General features: G+C 41.9%; 1 protein-coding gene across 2 annotated transcripts in view; it reads left to right on the top strand.

Moving 5' to 3' along the window:
* The window catches only part of TMEM19 (transmembrane protein 19), a 36,845-nt gene that overhangs the window by 3,447 nt on the left and 11,088 nt on the right, over window positions 1-22,310 (top strand). The window contains exon 1 of one of the 2 annotated variants that reach the window (XM_083574688.1): window positions 21,845-21,938. The exons of the other annotated variant lie outside the window; for it this stretch is intronic. Coding sequence (XP_083430814.1) covers window positions 21,879-21,938 — 60 coding nt within the window. The 5' untranslated portion in view covers window positions 21,845-21,878. Of the gene's footprint in view, window positions 1-21,844; window positions 21,939-22,310 lie in introns of those variants that run through there. 2 annotated transcript variants of the gene reach the window in all.

A 22,310-nucleotide genomic window follows, 5' to 3' on the forward strand; every position in this document is an offset into this window, starting at 1 on the left:
ACTGATTAATTCCCACGCTTTCAGTGTAGTGGCTTATTAATTTCTTGCTATATATTTTGTTTTTAAGTATAATATTTTAATGCATTCTTTGGAATCCTTTGAAAATATTCCTTCTAACACAAGCTATGTACACACTATACAGTACATTCACATTCTTTCCCTCAGTGAATTCTGGGCACTGTAGTTCCCCTCATAGAGTTACAATTCCCAGCAGCCCTTTGTAAACTACAGTGCCCAGAAACCTTTGCAAAGTCCAACAGTAGTAATGAAAGACAATGTTGCTGCTAGCCTTCTGGGGGAAGCAATTACCAGAGTAACTCCCTTGATGTTCTTTTAATCCTCATCTGTGCCTGTTGCTTGCACACCAACTGTAGCCTGGTAGGTTGCCCAGACTATTTAGGAAGCTTCCTAGAACACTGGTAGGTTTGGGATCAGATGTTCATGTATTTTGGGAGAAAGTCTCTAGGCTAGCACTGCTTGTCAGACTTGCTTTTGTTGTTGCTGTTGGGAAGCCACTTGGATTACCTCAGCCTTTGCTAATCTAGTGCCCTCCAGAAATTTTGGACTGCAGCTCTCATCAGCACCAGTCAGTATGGTCCAGGATGATGGAAGCTGTAGTCCAGAGCTTCTGGAGGGCATCTGGTAGGCAAAGGCTGGTCTGCCTGGTTAATCAGCCTTAGAATGTTGGAAACATTCTTGCATAGAGTTTTGGTCCAGGTTTGACTGTCCATTGAAGTCCCTGATAGTTCTGCACTGTCCCAAGGTATTTTGCTGCCTAAAGCAGAGCTCAGATGTCTCCACCAGCATTTTCCCTAGGGCTAATCCATTTAAATGTGTTGCTGAATTTTTTAAACACCAGTTTCTACTTTTCTCTGTGCGCCCCATCTAAACCAGATCACTTCACCTTGCTAGTCAGCAGGACTGGCATTGGTTCCTAGAGTATCCTATCCTATAATGTAGATTTTAGGAAACTTTGAACCTCTACATGTTGCCAAACTACAACTCCCATCATCCCTGGCCATTGGCCATGCTGGCCGGTTGATGAGAGTTGTAGTTCAGCAACATCTAGTGCACAAAAGGTTCCCCACAACTGCTATAAAGCATTAGTGAACAACCAGCTGAGGAGCTGCATGTGGCCCCTAACCTCATTTTATGCACCCTCTAATGCTTTTCAAAGGTGCCCCATTATTTCATCATTGGATCAGTTACTGTTTGTTTCCTCCTTGTTTTTTCTTGGTTTTGAAAGTGTTTTTTCCTCTCCTCTTTTTGTATAGTTTCAGAAGAACTGGAATGCGCTGTATTGTGTTTGATCAAAGTTAATTTATTCCTTTTTTAAAAAATTGCTGATTGTATGGGTTAGGAAAAGTAAGTTGAAAACAAACTGGAAGGCTTTTGACATGTGTGGGCTCATAGACTCCAGCTCCCATCATCATCAGCCAGAAGTGGTCAGGAATTATGGGAGTTATGTCCCAGGAATATCTGAATGCCCACAGGTCTCTCACCCCCTCCAGCTAGGGGTGTGGGAGAAGTTCAGTTCACTTCATATTTCAAGGTGTGCATATCAAATTTGCACTTTCCAGAACAATATATAAACCAAACCACAGCCATCCTTTGTAATGCAGTTGTCCAGCCATGTAATGTGTTACAAAAATGAATATATTTCTGTGAGGGTACATAAAAAGGCATATTTCCATGAAAATAACGTGCAAAATGCATTCTCTCATATTAGGGAGAATGCTTTGCAAAAATATGTTTATTAGGCAAAATTGCATTAAAAATGTATCGAGAGAAATTCACGTTAACATGTTGATGAATTTTCATGTGAATTTCATGAGAAATTGTTGCAGAAATGTGGACAACTGAATTTTAAGGTTGGAAAAAGGAGAGAACCAAAATTGGCAGAGCCATCCATCTTTGCCTGTAGCACAATCAATTCAGAAAGGGATTACTTCAGAAAAGGATGAAGCCTACCACATTTCAGAATGGTAGCAGCTGGGTTCTCCTACGAAGGTAGATTTTACCATTTTGTGGTTGGTACAATAGGCATGTGGGGCAGTGGAGAAGAAAAGAACATGGATTCCCACGAAAGGCTGAGGTGGGAGAAAGATCACCCCCAACAAGTACCCTGTCACCTCAAGAGCTGTAGATGGGTATGGACTTATATTCCCCACTATCGATTTTTGGGGAAACAGCTTTTCCCTACGAGAGAAGTTTCTCCATTGACATCCATAACGAAATAGATCCTTGTGAAAGGCACACATGGTTTTTAATCCCTCCCCCAAATCACTGGAATTGGAGTGACATGCAAAAATAATTCACTATGGTTAGACGCTAACCCTAACTCTAAACCAGGCACCCCCAAACTCGGACCTCCAGATGTTTTGGGACTACAACTTCCATCATCCCTGACCACTGGTCCTGTTAGCTAGGGACGATGAGAGTTGTAGTCACAAAACATCTGGAGGGCCGAGTTTGGGGATGCCTGCTCTAAACCTTAGGCAAAAGGGAAAGGAGGCAGATTGGGAGCCAACTCCTAGGAACACCCTTTACCTCCCCCATAAAAGCTGATAGGCATTGCCATTCAAGTGGTGTGTGCATCCACCAAGTATTCTGATTAATTATGCGGGGCAGGATTTACCTGCCCCCCCATTTTTTAATTCAGGTTGGCACCCCTACTTAAAGCTGCTTACATAAAGCAGTTGTTATCAATAAAATGTGCACTTATGTGCTCAGGACAGCAAATCATTTCCTTGTGCAATTTAGGGAGATGTCTCTCTGGATAATAATGCCATTGGATCGTATTCAGAGCCAATTTAAAAGAGTGTTGCATTATGCATCACAATTAGCATGCTCAAATCTGCTTCAAAGGAAGATCAGAGCTAATCTACTAGAAGCTTATCCCTGGTAAGGGTTTCAAAAGCAATGCTAGGATGCCTTTTGCTGTGGAATGCTTATTGGAAGAGATACTCAATTTCAAATATAATATGCTTCTAGTGACTTAAATTCAGTCAATGGAAATTTTCCATTTGATTTACCTACATGGGAGGATATTAACTTCATTTATTTAAATGATCATGAATGTATAGGTCAGGATGGCCCACTTTTCATACCAAGTGGGCTGCAATAGTACTTTGACATGGAACCCATGGGCTGCACACTGCTTTGTATCACAGGGCAGGGGGGGCAAGGCTAAAATTTGACACACACACCAGCCCTTGCAAAGCCTACTGCACCAGGCTTTGAGAAGGAGACATGAGACTCTGGCAGGTCCAAGAGCCCTCCCACCTCCTTCCCAAAGCTGGGGAAATGCTAACTAGGCTTTGGGAAGGAGGCAGAAGGACTCTAGGACCCTGCCAGCGCCCTCATGCCTCCCTCCTAAAGCCTGGCATCTCATTTTACCTGGCAACAAATATTGCCCAAAAGGCGCAGCCCTCCGGCTATATGGAGGTATTCTTGCACCAATTTGTTTTAATGATTATACAATAAGCCTGATTCATCTTCTGCTTAGAACACTTGCACTGCCCACAGATTTTCTGCCAGACAGCACCTTCAAACATACCTTAGTTAAGCAGATGAAAGAAAAACTGCGTACAGCCTTTCATATGGTAGAACCGGTTAAGTGTTTTTCACATGTCTCACCATATACCAGAGTGGCTAACCTATGACACTCCAGATTGCATTGAATTACAACTCCCATGATTGCTGACCACTGGTTATGGTGGTTGGAACTGATGGGAAGTAGATCCCAACAACTGTTCTCTACCACTCCCGCACAAAATTTTTCCATGTTGTTGCAGATGAAGTTATACATGCAGCATGCTTGCTTTCTGTGCTGTAGGGAGCCTGTGATATTACCAGACTCCAGCTCCCATCATCATCAGCCAGAAGTGGTCAGGAATTATGGGAGTTATGTCCCAGGAATATCTGAATGCCCACAGGTCTCTCACCCCCTCCAGTGCCTTAAAAGAGCTATTATTTCAAATATTGCAAAATAAGACTGCTGAGAATGTGGCTAGACACTTTCATTTCAAAAGTACAACTTACACACAAACACGATGACGTTTGGCAAATGAACCATTGACATATACTCCACTCTCAGATCACCATCAACTTGCCTGAGGGCAAATAAAGAAAACATTCCAGTCAAAGTGTGTACCTTGCCACATTTGAGGTGCTTAAAACTCGCTGGGACAGCCACGTGGCACTTAGGAAGGCCATGAAGCCCTGAGCCAAAGCTGCCATGGGAAGCTGCAGCCAGATGGACAGTGTACCAATACAATCCCCACTTTGTCCTGTATGCTTATAACACCACTTGCAAGCACCAGTAACAAAGGCTTTGTCCAAAGCAAAACCTGCAGAGCAGGGGCAGGGCACCATGTTCAGCTCAAGCAGCACCTTCTGAGAGACAACTTTCCAATGCCAGTCATAGGCGCAACCAGAGGCCCCAAAGTGCAGACCAACAACTGAAAATTTTACCTTGATACATTAGGTTTCTTCCCACTGAGGCTGTGTACACACCATGCCTTTAAATGCATGCCGAATAATATTGAGAATTATGGTTGCCCTCAGAGCCACAATTCCCAGCACCCTTAACAAACTACAGTTCCCAGGAGTCTTGGTGGGGGTATGCTTTGAATATGCTTTAAAGGTATGGTGTGTAGACAGCCAGGGGTGTAGCTAGGTGGGTGCAGCTGGGGCGATTGCCTCGGATGCATTTTGGGCGGGGGGCAGGCTTCTCATGCCACCTTCCCCAAGCCAGCCCTGTGTGTGTTTGTGAGGGTGGATCTGATCAGATCCCAGTCTCGCAAAGCTGCTTGGGGAGGGCGGCAAGAGAAGGACCCCAGCCTTGCCAAGGCTGGGATCGAAGGGTGTGTGTCTGTTGTGTTCTTCTCACTCGTCCTCCCCAGGTGGCTTCGCGAGGAGTGTTTACATGGTGGGGCACAAATGACTGGGTAAGACAAAAAGGATTAAAGAAAGTGAATCATAAGTAATTGAAATTAGGGGTTGCTGAAAAAGTTCAAAACAGGGATGCAGAAAAGGGAGGTATGGGGAAGTCGTTGAAATAAGGCTTAAGAAAAAGAGGTTATGAAATTATATGTGTTTATATGTTTGTTTGTCTATGTATTGTTAGTTGTAATGTGTTTTAATTCATGTTGGAAAATCAATAAAAATGTATATATAAAAAAAACATGGTGGGGCACAGAGGGCAAATGGAGCCCACTGCACCAGGCCAGCTCTCACCACTGAAGCGAGCCGCAGCTCCATTTGCCCTCCGTACCATGCACCTTTCGATACTGGGATTGAAGGATGCATAGCTGTTGCACATTTCTCATTCTGCCCTTCCCTGAGCTCTCTGGCTAGTCAGGCTCCTTCGCCCTCCTTCACCTGTCCCAGGCACCATGGGAACATGCTCTACCGCTGTTCACAGCCTGACACGACTTCCCTATCCTCCATCCAGGAAAGCAAGAAGCAGTATCAGAGTAATTAGTGACCGCCTAGCCGCCCACAGTGATGTATGATGTTAAACCACAAGAAGAAGCAGCCACTATATGTTCAAAAAACTAGAGCAATCTTAACAGTGTAATCTTAAGCATGTCTACTTGGAAACAAGTCCAAACTGAATTCAATTAAACTTACTCCAATGCAAATGTGTACACGTCAGGACTTGAGTCAGGTGTAGATCAGCAGCATAAACAAAGCACCCGAGGCCAGTGAAGTTAATTTTCCTTGGTCTGGCCCCAGTGAAGCTGTTGTGAGGTCTGAAGGTCCCCGCCTTCCCACCGCTCTGTAAGGCTCCTCCCCTCCAGAGTTTTCTCCACACATTGTCAAACTGTGCTCACAACTGTTTTCTGTTCTTTTCATTTCTCTGTGCATTCTTGGAACCCAGGGGACGGAGACTCCCTGGATTCTTCAGCAGCCTCTTGACCCCCCCCCCCAGCCTCTGCTTCAGCCTCAAAGTCTGAACTGCACTCTGCCACAGCTTCTTCATGTTCACTAAACCCTGTCACCTCTCCTGCAGCTGACACCTCCTTCCACCAATCCCCAGCCTCTGAGCCTTCCTCGCCTTGGTGTTCCCTAGGGTGTTTCCCGGCTGCTGCCTCCCACCACTCCTCTGCATCCACCCAGTCCATCACAGTATGGAATTACATTCTAAACCAGCAATGCATCTCTTCTTAATATATTTTTAAATGGACCTTCGCTCTCCCCCATCCATTCAAATCTTAGTCACTTGATGGTCAGTCATGTGTTTCTATCTTGCTGACTTTGGGTGGAAAGCAGTGAGTCACCATTTGTACTTAGTTGTTCAGTAGTATGCATGGCATATCTCTGCCCTGTAATGTGGCAAATAGTTCGATGTAGTTTATATTAAATATTTTAAAAGTGCATAAAGTGCAAAAAAATGGCTGCTATTAAATATCTAAGCTCTAGGCCCACACTTTTATAGAGAATGAATGGTACATGAGTAGAATCACATCTACCCAGCGTTTGCTCTTTCGTGAAAGTAAGTCTGAGTTAAATATTTTAGGGCCTACTTCTAAGTAAACCTGGTTAGAATCAGATAACAATATGGAAGCATGATCAGAAGCAGATAGTCTGTGGGAGCTCACTAAAAGACTTCAAAATGTAATAAGGAAAACACATTATGTTAGATGATGATCAGGATCTTTCCCTTTTTATTACCGTATTTTTTGCACCATAACACTCACTTTTTTCCTCCTAGAAAGTAAGGGGAAATGTCTGTGCGTGTTATGGAGCAAATGCCTACGGATGGCGGGGGGATCTGCTGCAGTCGCGAGCAGAGGATCCATGGTTCCCCTTCCTTCCCTCCTCCGTGGCTCGCTTTGCTCACTTTGAAACAGCAAAGCGGGAGAAGAGCCGCTGAGTGGGGAGAAGAGAGGGACAGAGAGCCTGGTTACAAAGCACAGATCCACATGGATCCTCAGGATTTTTGCCCTGGGTCACCCCAAATTCACCATCAGATCACATAGCATGTCCATGGCTACAGCTTGCACCAAAAAAATCACGCACCCACTGTTGCCTGGGGCCGCAGTGGTGCAAAAACGTGGTTACAAAGCATGGATCCACATGGATCCTCAGGATTTTTGCATTGGGCTACCCCAAACTCACTGTCAGATCACATGTCTGTGGCCACAGCATGAACCACAAAAATCATACATCCACTGTTTTGTTTAGAATATTTTTTTTCTTGTTTTCCTCCTCTAAAAACTATGTGCGTGTTATGGTCGGGTGCGTGTTATAGAGCGAAAAATACGGGAATCAATAACAGCCATGGGTGGGAGGGAGCTTGAGGATCCCATCCTTTCCCTTTGTGGAGTAAATAACAACTGGATGGGACGGGTCTCATTTAGTTTGACCAAGTACATAAATTTTAAAGGCATTGTTCCCTTCAATATTAGAACTGCCATCAATATTACTAGTCTATGGAATTCATACAATACCCAACTGATATAAATGCACCCTCCCCCAATTAATTTTAATGGTTCAGTACACGCATGATGTGCTGTAAGGATTAATCAGCTTTACAAGAGCAGGACAGTTTTATGAATAAGTGAGCTCTTTTATTAAATAGAAGTTTATATGCACAATAAATCCCTTTAACAGAGGATGCCTACAAAGCAATCCAGATTTCCCTTATCTCACTCAGGTTAATTTGGAGCAATCCTTGTCAGCTTTGTAGCTCTGTTCTTAAACCCATTCTTCCATATAATATTTCTCGCTCTACTGCTTAAACAAACATAGTGACTGATTTATATTAAAGACACTCAGAAATAGGCCGGTGGTTAAGATACTGACAGTCACTGACTTCCCAGTCTTGAAAAGACAATGAAGTAATAAAATCCGAAGATGTTATTTCAGAAATGGTAATTCTACAAGTATAGAAGTAATTCTGCCGGGGGGCGCGGGGATTGAACCATAACATTCTAACATCAAGAAACATATGAAAGGTAGGCATGGAAGCCAAATTGTTTTGAAAATAAAAAAGCTTCCTGGCCGAAGTAAGATATTTTGTAGCCAGTTACAGCATTTTATTTTTTTTTTTTATAATATATTTATTAAAGTTTTCAAATAGAGCATATATTAGATAAGCACTTATCATTGTCCATTTAACATCTCTCAATTGTTACATGGGACTCCCCCACACCTCCCGCATACACTTACATCATTATTAAATTAGTTTCAAACAAATTATCATTTAATTCATCTTAATTAGTAATCTTAATTTGGTTTGACATATAATTCAACCTTAAATCTAATTTAATGGTAGACAATTGTCTGCACTGGCATCCAATTCAGCACTCAGCCAAATTACAATATTTTTGTAAATAAATCTTAAATTTCCTCCAGTCTTCTTCCATCCTTTCTTCTCCCTGGTCTCGAATTCTGCCGGTCATCTCGGCTAATTGCATATAGTCCATCAGTTGCATCTGCCATTCTTCCACAGTGGGTAGCTCCTGAGTTTTCCAATTCTTGGCAATTAATATTCTTGCTGCTGTTGTTGCGTACAAAAAGAATGTTCTGTCCTCTTTTAACACACTCTGGCCGACAATACCCAGGAGAAAGGCCTCTGATTTCTTAGTGAAGGTGTATTTAAACACCTTTTTTAATTCATTATATATCTTCTCCCAAAAGGCCTTCACTCTCGGGCAGGTCCACCAGAGGTGAAAAAATGTTCCTTCATTTTCCTTACATTTCCAACATTTGCTATCAGACGAATGGTATATTTTAGCCAGTTTAACAGGGGTCATGTACCATCTATACATCATTTTCATCACATTTTCCTTCAACGCATTACATGCAGTGAAGTTCAGCCCAGAGGTCCACAACCTTTCCCAATCTTCAAACATAATATTATACCCAATATCCTGCGCCCATTTTATCATTGTTGATTTTACCATTTCGTCATGTGTGTTCCATTTCAGCAGCAAGTTATACATTCTTGAAAGTACCTTAGTCTTAGGTTCTAACAGTTCAGTTTCTAACTTTGACTTTTCCACTTGGAATCCTAGCTTTTTGTCATTTTTAAACACTTCTTTAATCTGAGCATAGTGTAACCAGTCTCGCACTTTGTCTCTCATCTTTTCTAAACTCTGCAATTTCCAGTTGTCACCATCCTTTTCTATTATCTCCCAATATTTTGGCCAGTTGGCCTCCATATTGGCTCTTTTCCGAGCCTTAGCCTCCAGGGGTGACAGCCACCTCGGAGTTTTATTCTCCAGTAAGTCTTTATATTTTGTCCAGACATTAAAGACTGATTTTCTGACAATATGGTTCTTGAAGGCCTTATTTATCTTAGCTTTATCATACCATAAATATGCATGCCATCCAAACGCATTATTAAAACCTTCCAAATCCAAAACATCCGTATCTTCAAGAAGTAACCAATCTTTTAACCAGCAGAAAGCTGCAGCTTCATAATACAACTTTAAATCTGGCAGGGCAAAGCCCCCTCTTTCTTTCGCATCTGTTAATATTTTAAATTTGATTCTGGGCTTTTTGCCCTGCCAGACAAATTTAGAAATATCTTTCTGCCACTTCCGGAAGCACTCTGTCTTGTCTACAATCTGCAGTGTCTGAAACAAAAATAACATTTTTGGCAATACATTCATCTTGATGGCAGCTATTCGGCCTAACAAAGAAAGTTTTAGTCTTGACCAACTATCCAAGTCTCTCTTAATCTCTGACCAACATTTTTCATAATTATCTTTAAATAAACTCAGATTTTTTGCTGTTATATTTACCCCTAGGTATTTAACTTTTTTAACCACATTTAGTTCTGTCTCTTTCTGAAGCTGTTCCAACTCAATATCTGTCACGTTTTTCCCCAAAACTTTAGTTTTTTGCTTATTTAACTTAAATCCTGCCACTCGACCAAAGTTTTGAATCAGTTGTAGTACTCTTTTCAAACTAGACTCCGGCTCCTGTAATGTCAGAACTAGGTCATCTGCAAAAGCTTTAAGTTTATATTGTTTCGCTCCGACCTGAATCCCTTCCACCAACCGGTCCCCCCTAATCATATTCAGGAGCACTTCCAGAACCGAAATAAACAGTAATGGGGAAATCGGGCAGCCTTGTCGTGTACCTTTTTCAATTTTAAACTCTTCTGTAACCACATTGTTAACTATCAGTTTAGCCTTTTGTTCTGAGTATATTGCCTCAATCCCGTTCTCAAACCCCCGTCCCACTCCCATTTCTTTTAAATTCCCCTTCATAAATTTCCAAGAAATGTTGTCAAAGGCTTTCTCCGCGTCTATAAAAATTAAAACTGCTTTAGTGTTTATGTTTGTTTGTAAAAGTTCCAATATGTCTATGATGTTCCTTGTGTTAGTAAACATATGTCTGCCCGGGAGAAAGCCTGCCTGGTCTTTATGGATTATCTCACTTAAAACTTTCTTAAATCTTCGTGCCAAAACATCTGCAAATATTTTGTAATCCACATTTAAAAGGGAGATGGGACGGTAATTCTTGAGTTGTGTCTTTTCAGTTTCTGACTTTGGAATCAATGTGATAAATGCTTCTTTCCACGATTCAGGCGCCTTCTTCCCCTCCATTATTTCATTACTGACCTCCAACAAGGGTTGTATCAAATAATCCTTCAATGTCTTGTAGTAGTTAGAGGTCAGTCCATCTGGCCCTGGTGATTTGCCCTGTTTCAGACTCAGGATGGCCTGTTCAATCTCTTGTCGTGTTATTTTGCCATTTAAAATTGTTCTATTTTCTTCTGACAGCTTTGCTAATCCATTTCTCTCCAAAAATTGTGTAATCTCTATTTCATCTTGTGGCCCTTGAGTATATAACTTTTTAAAATACCTCTGGAAGCACTTTCTAATCTCTCCCGGGTTCTGAATGTTCCTTCCTTCAACCTCTAAGTTTGTTACTGTGTTTAATCTTTGTCTCCTTTTCAACTGCCAAGCTAGCAGTTTCCCACATTTATTTGCCGATTCAAAAGTTTTTTGTTTCATTATTTTAATCTTCCATTCTATTTCCTGATTTATCAGCTTGGAATATTGCGCCTGATAAAGTTTAATTTCTCTCAGAATCGGTTGGGACTTCGGGTTAGATCTTAACTTCTTCTCCAACTCTTTGATACTTTCCAGAATTTTATCTTTCTTTTCATTTTGCAGTCTTTTCTTTAAGGAATTCTGTTGAATCAAGAACCCTCTCATCACAGCTTTACTTGCATCCCAGATAGTTCTTTTTTCCACCGTAGTGTTCAAATTAATCTCAAAATAGTCCTTTAAGGTTTTTTGGGCCTTCTTTACAATTCTTTGATCTCTAAACAGGCCATCATTCATCTTCCATCTAAAGGAGCCGATTGGGATCAATGTCATATCCATTCTCAAGGCGTTATGGTCGGAGCATGTTTTGGGGCAGATTTCCACCTTCCTCACCTTAGGTGCCAGACTTCTAGTTATCCATATTTGGTCGATTCGTGTCCAAGTCAGTTGAGCTTCAGAAAAGAATGTTCCTTCTCTTCCCAGGGGGTTTCTAACTCTCCAGATGTCAACCCAGTCCATATTGTCAGTCATTTCAAAAAAGGTCTTAGGTAGTCTTCCCTCTTTAGTAATGTTCTGGTTCTGTGACTTATCCATATTTGTTGATACGACCCCGTTCATGTCCCCCATCATGATGACGTTGTTGTAATCCAGATAATCCAGCATGATCTCATGCAACTTCTTATAAAAATCCGATTTTCCTTCATTTGGAGCATAAATTCCTAATATCAAAATTTTTTCTCCTTGATACTGTACTTCTATTGCGAGGATTCTTCCACTTTCATCTTTAAAGAGAAATTTTGGTGAAAGGCTCTCTTTTGCATAGATCACTACACCTCTCTTTTTAACTGTATCCGATGATATAAATTCTTGACCAAGCCTTTTATTTATTAACACCTTTCTATGGAGCCTAATCACATGTGTTTCTTGTAAGCATATAATGTCCAATTGTTCCTTTTTTAGAATATGAAAAATTTTAGACCTTTTTTCGGGACTGTTACAGCCATTTATGTTCCAACTCAGAAGCTGCAGAGACATCCTGGATAGATCTGGTTATTCTTTCTGGGGTGGTACCTTGTTCTCCGGTCCTTGAGGATCCGAGGGGGCGGGCTCCCCTGGAAGTTCTGGCGTTGGCAATCCAAGTCCTTTGTGGAGGTCTTCTCCGTGTGCTCCCAAAAACTTGTCTCTATCTTCCACTGTTTTGATTTTGATCTTTCTCCCTCTGTAGGTAAAAGATAATCCTTGTGGAAACTCCCACCTGAAGATAATTGCGTTGCTTCTCAACAGTCTTGCCAATTCCGTGTAGTTAGATCTAAGGTCCAGCAACTGCTTAGGAATGTCCTTGTAGATTTCAATTCTCTTGCCCAAAATGTCTAGTGACTTTTCGTAGTGCAGGCCCAAAATCTTGTCCCTTTCCTCCTTTGATCTCAGTGTTATCAAACAATCTCTGGGCTTCTCTGTCCTTCTGACTCTGCCAAGCCTGAAAGCAGATACAATTTTAAAGTCTTTTTCCTCTAACTTCCAAAACTTGGCAAATTCCTTAGTTAGAAATTCAATAAAATTATCTTCTTCCACCTCTGGTATTGACCGTATCCTCAAGTTGGTCTCCCTGTTTCGCAGTTCTGTCATCAAAAAGTAAATCTGATGTTCTCCAACTTGTTTGCTGAGTGGTCTTACTTCTTTCTCAAGTTCTTCCAATCTTTGACTAGTATCTTCAGCCAGTTTACGATTTTCACCTACAGCCTCCTTTAATTCTCCAATAGACTGGGCATTCTGTGCAACTTGTCCAGTCAGCTTATTCAAGCTTTCTGTGTTCTGTTCAATTTTAGCTGTATGCAAATCAGCCTTCTTGTCCAGAGCCTCCAGTTTCTCCAATATTTTCTCCAAGACAGAGCTACTTGTCCCTGAAGCCATATCTCCCAGGTGCAGCTCCTCTGTCTCACCCTCCCCTGCCTGTATTAGGGAGGCCGCCTCTATGTCTGGAGGCAAAGTGGAAGGCAAGGCCGGCACAGAAGATCTACGCTGTGAGGCTGCAGATAAAGTTAGAGTTGTTTGTTTAGTCCTTCCTCTTCTCCTTGCGCCACTCATTCCAAAGTTATCTGTAATCCAAGGTCAATCCAAGTTGTTCCCATGAGAAAGCAGAGTCCCAGATACAATAGTCAATCAGAGGCCGGGAAAGGGAAAGTAAAACAAAGTCACTGCTGTAAGTCCAAAATCCTCTAGAGGGAGCTTAATACGTCTTCAGGGAAAAGATCAAATCCAAGTTAAACTTATAAATTTAAATCCATGTCTATCGCCTCCACATGTATTATTTTTAGCAGAGTAAAACTTAAAGCAAAACAGTGTTTCTTACAGTGCCTTGACTGCAACAGTTTCAAAGTATCCAGTTCCAACTCAGAATGTTTCAAAATCTGAATTCAATGTATCCAAAGTTGCAAACTGGTGCTCATCCAGGCAGCTCCAGCATCAGAGATTCTTATTTATTTTATAATCCACTGGTGCCACAGAAGAAGAATATCAGTGCACCCCGAATATAACCAGCAAAAGTCAATAGCTCAAAGTCTTTCACTCAGAAAACTGCTTTAACAGGGTGCCAGCATTTAGTTAACGCATAACTTTTTGTCTCCACTCCTCCTGCTCTTTGCTTAAAGTTCAGTATAGCGGGAGATGGGCTTCCTGCTTATCCTCACTCCGTTTTCAGCCAAATTTCAACTTTTTTAAAAAAGTTTTAAAAGTTTCATAAAGTTCTCAAAAAGTTTCAGAAAGTTGACAAAAGTTTCAGAAAGTTTTCAATGTCCAAATTTACTCACGGGTTGTAGTTTCCAAAGTTCAGAAAAGTTGCAGGAAGAAAGGACAGCGCTGACCGGCAACAGCAATGCGGCTTCACTTCGCTGTTTGCGCAACGACCCACAGCGCCGCTACCCCCTCCGCGATCCGGAGCCCCTTACGGGGTCCCTTCAACGTTTTGGGGGCTGCTTCTGGCGCCCGCCGGGTCCCGAGACCACAGGCTTCTGCCACCTGTGGTTTTCCTGAGTGGGTCTCCGCTTCGCCGTAGCGGACGACCCGTTTACAGCGGAGCTCCCTTCTCCTTACTCGGAGAAGGCAGCCATTACCGGTCGCGCCGCCTCCGGAAGTCCCAGTTACAGCATTTTAACCCAGTACAGTGGTGCCTTGGTTTATAATCCATTCCGGAAGTCCGTTCTTAAACCGAAACGGTTCTTAAACCGAGGTGCACTTTCCCTAATGAGGCTTCCCACCGCCGATGCCCTTCCACCTTTCGGCTTTTGTTCTTACACCGAGGTAAAATTCGCAAACCGGGACACTACTTCCAGTTTTGTGGAATTCATAAACTGAATAGGTCGTAAACAGGGCTGTTCTTAAACCGAGGTACCACTGTATCCCTGAAGTAATTTAAAGTAGCTAGACTCCTTTTTTCCTATTTGCACCTGTTTTTTTAAATGAAACTGGAAGCGGTTGTAATCTCATATACAGTTAGGAGCAAGTTCCACTGAATTCCATGTGCCTTTTTTCAGAGTATGTGCATAGAATCGGACTGTAAATGTCTTTTGCATGGCAGACAAAAAATAATGTGGGAAAATATTAATTGTGAGTAAAACGCATAGGTACATAGGATACTTCTTAGTAAGCTTTAACTGGCTTCCTTGCATCAGCATATTTTAACAGAGCACAGGTTCTTTGAAGCTTGCTCTCTGTTTTATGGAGTTGTGTTAACTCAGGATATTTCAGGTTAACATTCCAATCTTTGGGAAGGGCCTATAATCACATGTGTTCTGAACATCTATCTTTTTAAGGGACTCACCAAGAAAATATTTTAAAATACTACACTTTCCATTCTGAATGTGTTTCTTGTAAGTCTCACTGATTTGAGGATCCCCCCCCCCCTTATTTTTGAGGGAATGTGCTTAAGATCACAAATGTGATAAAGCAGTAAATCCTAGCATGTAATGCAAACAATCAGGTTGTGGAATTAACTCCCCTCTGAGATGCATCTTATATGCTTTTCAATGATTGGTCAATATGTGTTTCCTTATCCAGGCCTTTTGCTGAATTGAAGTATTCCCTTCTCCTGTGTTCATATGCACTGCTGCCCTGTTATTTTGTCACTGGTTTCGCTATTTTATCTTTTTAATGTAAATTACACTTGTTTTAATTGTGACATTTTTGTAACCTATCCTGGGATCATGGGGTGAAATGCAGGCTGAAAGTACAGTATAATAAAAAAACCAATTTTCAATAGCCTGATAATGAAGCCTCTCTATTTTCCTATACTTGGAAACACTTGTTTCTTTTTCCTACATTAGAATAGGAAAAACTGTGGTAAGGATGTCATACAAAGACCAAGAGAACTAAAGTTCAAATTCCTCCCTCCCATCTAAACTTTCTCTCAGTTTAACTAATCTTCACAACAGTCCTGGGAGGTTGAATCATGGGAGTGCGGAGGACCATGCATACCCCACGCCCTGAACTCCCGGAAAGAAGGGCAAGGTAAAAATGTAATAAATAAATAGTGGACATTTCTAAAATATCCCTACATGATCTCCCTGTACTGAAGGCACTGAGAGGTAAGAGCTGATGGGGCTTTGCAGGTTTTTATTAAACATGGTGCAATGATCTTCAGTTGAGTGTAAGGACTAGCATGAGAAGCAGAGTGCGTTCTCCCTTGTTATCCAATTGGGAAAGTGAGCAAGGAGTGGGGAACAGAATGGGAGAGTATTATAACTAGAAGTGTGCTTTATTAAGGGTTCTGATCATAGTGCTTAATCTGCTCTAGTGCATGCCTTTTGAAAGGCTGAAGCTCCATTGAGCATTGCTATTTATTTAGATAGAAGTCTTGCAGACTTCAGTGGGGCTTCCGGCCTGGCAAATGTGCATAGGAACGCACTCCTACACCTGTGTTCAAAGCAATGTAAAGGCATTTCATGAGAGTAGATACCGCACCACTAACTCACAGCCAGTTTGAGTTATATCCCATGTTATACATGCTTAATTCCACTGATTTCAGTGGGTCTATTTTGGGTATGTGACTTAGCCCCGTTAGTACTATGTATTTAGTGTACTATTCCCCTCAAGTCTCAGAGTTCCCTCGGAAGAAGGATTGGTAGTTAAGCCATTCTGAAAAGTGTAGCTCTGTGATGGGCACAGCAGTCTCTTGACAACTCTCAGCACGCTTAACAAACTACAGCCCCCAGGATTCTTTGGAGGAAGCAATGTCTGTTTAAAGTAGCATGATGCTACTTGAAATGTAAAGTGCCTTGGTTGATTATCACTTATTATTTGCATTTAATTTAGTTTGCTGTGATTTCTGAGGATTTCATCAAGGTTATGGATCTTAACCACATCTTCTGAAAGCTCATTCAAAATCAATGGGAGTTCCAGGATATATGTTGAAAAATAGGAGAGTAATATTTATAGATAATAATTTCTGAATGCCTTAAAAAGTTAGAAGATGTTCAGAACACATGAGATGACATGCTTACTATTTAATACTTTCTTTTGCTTAAGGTTTTAATTCCACATTTCCACCACAATGACTTTCAGGTTGGCTTGCAAATTCTCCTGTCTAAACTATTAACTTTAAAACGGTTCAAGTAAACAGCTTAAGAACTGATAAATGACACACAAAATAAGCCAGTAGATTAATTGCTATTTAAAAGGACAGACAAATAAAAACAGCAAAAGCAAAAAACAATAGCACTGTATTAATAAAAAATGGTTCTGAAGACTTAAGCTGCAGTCTTGAGAGCTAAGCTTACCTGCATATTTTGTAAGCGGTGTGTCAAGGATGCAGGGTTACCTGGAAATTATAAAAATGCTTTGGAAAAGCAGAACCTCGTCTCCTACCCCATCTTGAAGCCTTTAAACCACACCTCATCCCGATGATTAAAATACACTCCCTAGTAATTTTCTTGTCTGCAATTCATGTATACCTCTCTGAAATACACTTTTTATTGGCTGTTTTGCTGACACTGTGATATACTATTTTGTCATATTCTTGCTGAGGTTGACAAACTGGCATGATCTGCCATCATATGGAGCCTCTGCTTTTGGTGCTAAACCATGTTCTCCATTCCCAGAAAGAATATTTGGAGATATCAGTCCCATACTCGTTGTTTTCTTTATTTTCAGTTTTCTGCTGAAGCTATGATTCCTTCCTACATATAATACAGCTTTTTCTGAGGCTCAGCATAAATTAAATGATGAGTGGGGTTTATTTCTAGCATTTGTCACGTCAGTCAGTTTATTTATTTCCTGCTTTTTTGCAATATAGTCGCACTCAGTGTTGCTGCATTTTACAACAAATGAAAGCACATCATAGCTAAAGTAAAAACTGCATCCTATCTAAAGCGGTGGCACACATGTGACGCTATACTTAGGACTTGCCTGGAAGACCAGTTTGTTAAAAATACCTTGACTAGAGTGCTGAGGAGGACAAACAACCCGAGCACATAACTCCCATACTTAAAAACTTGTACCAGCTACCAATATGCAACTTCAAGGTTCGTGTATTAATTTATGTACTACTGATTTTGGCCCAAGATCCCTTAAGGACCACCTTATGCTTCTATCCCTGTCCCATCATTGAGGTATTATGGGGAGTTTATGTTAGTGGTTCCCCAGGGCTCAGTCACATGGCTTGAATCCACCAGGAGCTGTGCATTCAGTATTGTGGGCCCAATTCTGTGAAACTTCCTCCTGACTAAGATCAGACAGGGACCTTCCCTACTGAACTTCTGGTGCTTGGTGAAGGCTTTAAACATTTCAGCCAACATTTTAAGTAAGCTTTATGACTTCATGGTAATTGTAATGGAGGGATGTGGGGTGGGTTTGTAGCCTCGTTGCATATTGCTTAGAGACTATGGTATCAGGCACTATATAAATAGTTGAAATATTGCTCTAAAGTAGTATTTCAAACAAATCCAGTAACTATTTCATAGCAACCACTCAACATCCATCAATACAATAATTCAAATATAAATGCTAACTCAATAATTAGTAATACTACCAATACAAATAGTGCATAATATAACTGCAACGTTTCAAAGCCATTCGTTTCATAACTGCAATATAATTCAATTCAATAACAACTATCGTGGCAAAAATAAATAAAAACCTTATAGGTTTTCTTATCAAGTAAGCAATATGCAAATGTTGTTAAATAAATAAAACATTGCTTCTACAATAATTTCCACAGAGCACAATAAAATATAGAGTGCACAATAGCAGAGTGCAGTACAAATAAATATTCAACACTCCAAATCATGGGGAGTCCAGGGGAGATAACTTTGACAGCTGTATAAACTTAGCTTTAAGCAGCAATTCATAAAAGGAATAAATTCACATTCAAAATGCCTTCCTCTTATCCTCCGCTATTATAACTGGAAGTCTTATATTCTGTACCAAGAGGGAAAAATCATAGTACAAGTGAAGGCCTTGCCTCTCATCTGCAGTACCATACCATTTATCCCTCATTCACACCTTGACCCTTCTCCTTTTCTTATTTTCTTCCACCAGAGGGGCTCAAGGAAAAATCCCCTCCCAGGGGGACTAATTCCAGGTGTCATCTGCAGGTCCTTCCATGTCTTTTTTCAGTGTGCTTTCATGATTATTTGTGCTCATGATGTTATGGGGCAGTTATATGCAATCCTGCTTTCAATTACTTGTAGCACCTGCAAAGATTTTGGGGCGGACATACTGCTTTGTTCTCAATCAGTGTAAGTCCCCTAACCTCCTGCAAGAAATCTTGCAACTTTTTATACTACAAATGTTCCAGTTTGTTTTTTTGTCCTGCTACTGTTGTGTTGTAGTGCAAGAGTGGCCCTCAAGATAGCAACAATTTAGTGGTACTGGGGAAGCATCACAGAACAACTAATAAAACTGATGTCTCAGGGCCTTTTCTGCCGCTGTGTTCTGCAACATGTCTCCGGACGCGTCCAGACTACAGTCGCACCTTGGTTGTCGAACACCTTGGTACCCATACGTTTTGACTCCCGAACGATCGAAACTGGGAAGTGAGTTTTCCAGTGTTTGAACTTTTTTTGGAAGCCGAACGTCCGATGTGGCTTCTGCTATTGTTTCTGGTGCGCCTGCACATTCGGAAGCTGCACCTTGGTTTCCAAACGGTTTGGAAGTTGAACGGACTTCCTGTTCAAAAACCAAGGTACGACTGTATTGGCATTTTGAGGTGTGAATCAATCATAGTCTGGCAAATTCAGCATGCACAATTAAAGCCAACTTTGAGCTCTTGCGCAGCAACCATGCTTCCCCCAAAAAACTGTCCTTTTTTGGATAAGGAAAGTGATGAGAAAATGCAGGACAATGCTTGTGTTGACAGCACGTCCTCTAGCCTCTTCACGAAAAGCTCCAACAGCCAACGTTGTCTTTTTTTTTTTTTTAAATACATATTTATTAAGATTTTACAAAACAAAGAATTTCATCATTTCAAAATGCATCATTTCCATACATAAAGCTCAAGAAAAACAAAAATATATGACAGAAAAAAAGAAAAAAAGAAAAATAGAAAAACAGAAAAAGGAAAAACACTCTTTCTTAAATTTATAAAGTTCCATACCCCTCTGTCTTGACCTCCTCACATCCCCCTTTTTTGTGTTCCACTTAACTCCAAACAAATTCAGCAAATTCAAAACCTTGTTTCAGCCGTACTTAATGTTATATTCTAATTATTATGTCCCCATTTTCCATTTTTTTTTTAGTCCGTACCTCATCTTATAAAATATGACATAATATTGTTCTGTTCAAAACCCCTTATCCTTTTTTTCTTAGATTCTTCTTTTCACACATCTTTGACCAAAGTCACACAAACCCTGTTACTTTTACTTCCCACATCTTATTGACACTCAAAGATTTTACAGTATTTTTGTAGATAGTCCTTAAACTTTTTCCAGTCCTGTTCCATCGATTCTTCTCCCTGGTCACGGATTCTGCCAGTCATTTCAGCCATCTCCATGTAGTCTATCACTTGCGTCTGCCATTCCTCCACGGTGGGTAGATCCTGTGTCTTCCAATATTTAGCTAAAAGTATTCTTGCTGCTGTTGTTGCATACATAAAGAGTGTTCTATCTTTCTTTGGCACCCATTGGCCAACTATGCCCAAGAGAAAGGCCTCTGGTTTCTTGGGGAAGGTACTTTTAAATACTTTCTTAAGTTCATTATATATCATTTCCCAGTAAGCCTTAACTCTTGGGCAAGTCCACCAGAGGTGAAAGAATGTTCCCTCAGCTTCTTTACATTTCCAACATTTATTGTCAGGCAGGTGATAAATTTTAGCAAGCTTGACTGGGGTCATGTACCACCTGTAAATCATTTTCATAATGTTCTCCTTTAAGGCAATACATGCCGTAAATTTCATACCGGTGGTCCACAACTGTTCCCAATCAGCAAACATAATATTATGACCTAGATCCTGCGCCCATTTGATCATTGCTGATTTGACCGTTTCATCCTGCGTATTCCATTTCAACAGCAAGTTATACATCTTTGACAAAATCTTAGTTTTTGGTTCTAACAATTCTGTTTCCAGTTTCGATTTATCCACCTGGAAGCCAATTTTTCTATCCAAATTATAGGCCTCTCTTATTTGGTAATAATGAAGCCAATCTCGCACTTTGTCTTTTAATTTTTCAAAACTCTGCAGTTTCAATCTGTCACCTTCTTGTTCCAAAATTTCCCAATATTTTGGCCATTTAGCCTCCATATTGAGCTTTTTCTGAGCCTTAGCTTCCATAGGTGACAACCACCTTGGGGTTTTACTTTCCAACAGCCAACGTTGTCTACGCTCTCCCTGTGAAGAAATCGGGTTGAACGCTCAAATAAGCGTTTCTGCAAACGTCCATTGGTGAATTGTCCACATGGCTGATGTGGGCAAGAAGCAGCTGTTAGCACTGCAGGAGTTCAAAGCACGGGGAGGGGGGTCGTTGGCGGATGTAATTACTCGTGCCTGTAGCAAGGGCAGGAAAAAGCAAAGCTCAGCCGCCCACGCAGAAGCTTCTCGCGGTTGCCTCCACGCCCCTAGTCACGGGGCGGCAAAAGAGAGGTTCGCCTTCAACCCTCAAGCAGTTGCACATGCGCGCTAGAAGACAACTAATCGCGCTAGAGGCCTCAGAGATAGAGACGAGCGAGCTAAAGGATACAGAGATAAGAAGAAGTGGCGAGCTCGAGGACAAAGAGATACAAAAAGTGTAGAGTGACAATAGGGTTTTTTTGCCTAGAGATAGAACTTCCTGGTTCATTTCGACCCCCCCCCCCCGCTTTCCTCCTCCTGGGGCAAAACTGCCGTTCGTATGTTAACTATGCTGATGCGGCAAAGTGAAGAGGGTTAGTGCCTTACGACCAGCCTGGAATTTAATCCACCTGCAATATTACTGGTTAAAAGCAGGACCGAGGCTAGTTTGAATTTCCAAATGCGGACACAACAAAGACATGTCCGCTTAATCCTTCCCAGCTCAAATCGCAGTTTTATTTGTATGCAGAGGCCTCGAGCTTCCGCTAGCACGTCCCATTCCTCCCCCCTCCCTTCCAACAATGCATTAATCCTAGGCGGATCCACTCGGAAGGAAGTCCCACTGACTTAAAGGGGACTTATTCCAAAGTAAGTGGGTGCAGGATTGGTTTCTGTAAGGATACAGCTAAGCACAAAGCTAAGCTCGCGCCTGGATTTGCCCACTGCTTTCTGCGAGCGGCGGGTAGAGAATGCCAGTCCAGTGCCAACCCGGAACCTTGAAAACGTGTATGAGTCTATAAGTTGTCAGTCTACGGTCACGGGTTTCAAGCTCCAAAGCGTCCTTTGCGCGGGGCGGGGGGGGGGGGGGCTGTTCCGAGGCGGCCATGGGACTTCCAAGCGCCGCGGCTGCCGCTGCTGCTGTTCTGCGTCTTGGCAGCGCGCGGGTGAGGAAGATGCGGCGGTTCCCACACCCCCACGCGGTCAGCAGAAAGCAGGCGAGGCCCCGGCGTCGGTGCTGAGGTGCGTAGAAAGCCCCGGAGGAGCACCCCTGTCCGGGCACAAGGCTTAGAAGCTCCCGCGGCTCCTCTCCGACGTGCCCGGCTCGCCATTTCATGTCCGGTTTTCGCGCAAGGGAGAGCGGGATGCTTCGCCTGCCGAGGTTGAGGTCCTCGCCTCTTCCTCATTTGTAACGCGTGTAGACGGGCTGAGAGCGCTTGCCCTGCACGGCCTCAAAGTCTTAGGGGTTTGCCGAGTCCTGACCGGTGGTCTGAAAACACGACACGTGACAACTGCTTGGAGGGGAGACAACCAGGTAG

Source organism: Podarcis filfolensis, assembly GCF_964270895.1.
Source record: "Podarcis filfolensis genome assembly, chromosome: 10".
NCBI classification, from domain to species: Eukaryota; Metazoa; Chordata; class Lepidosauria; order Squamata; family Lacertidae; genus Podarcis; species Podarcis filfolensis.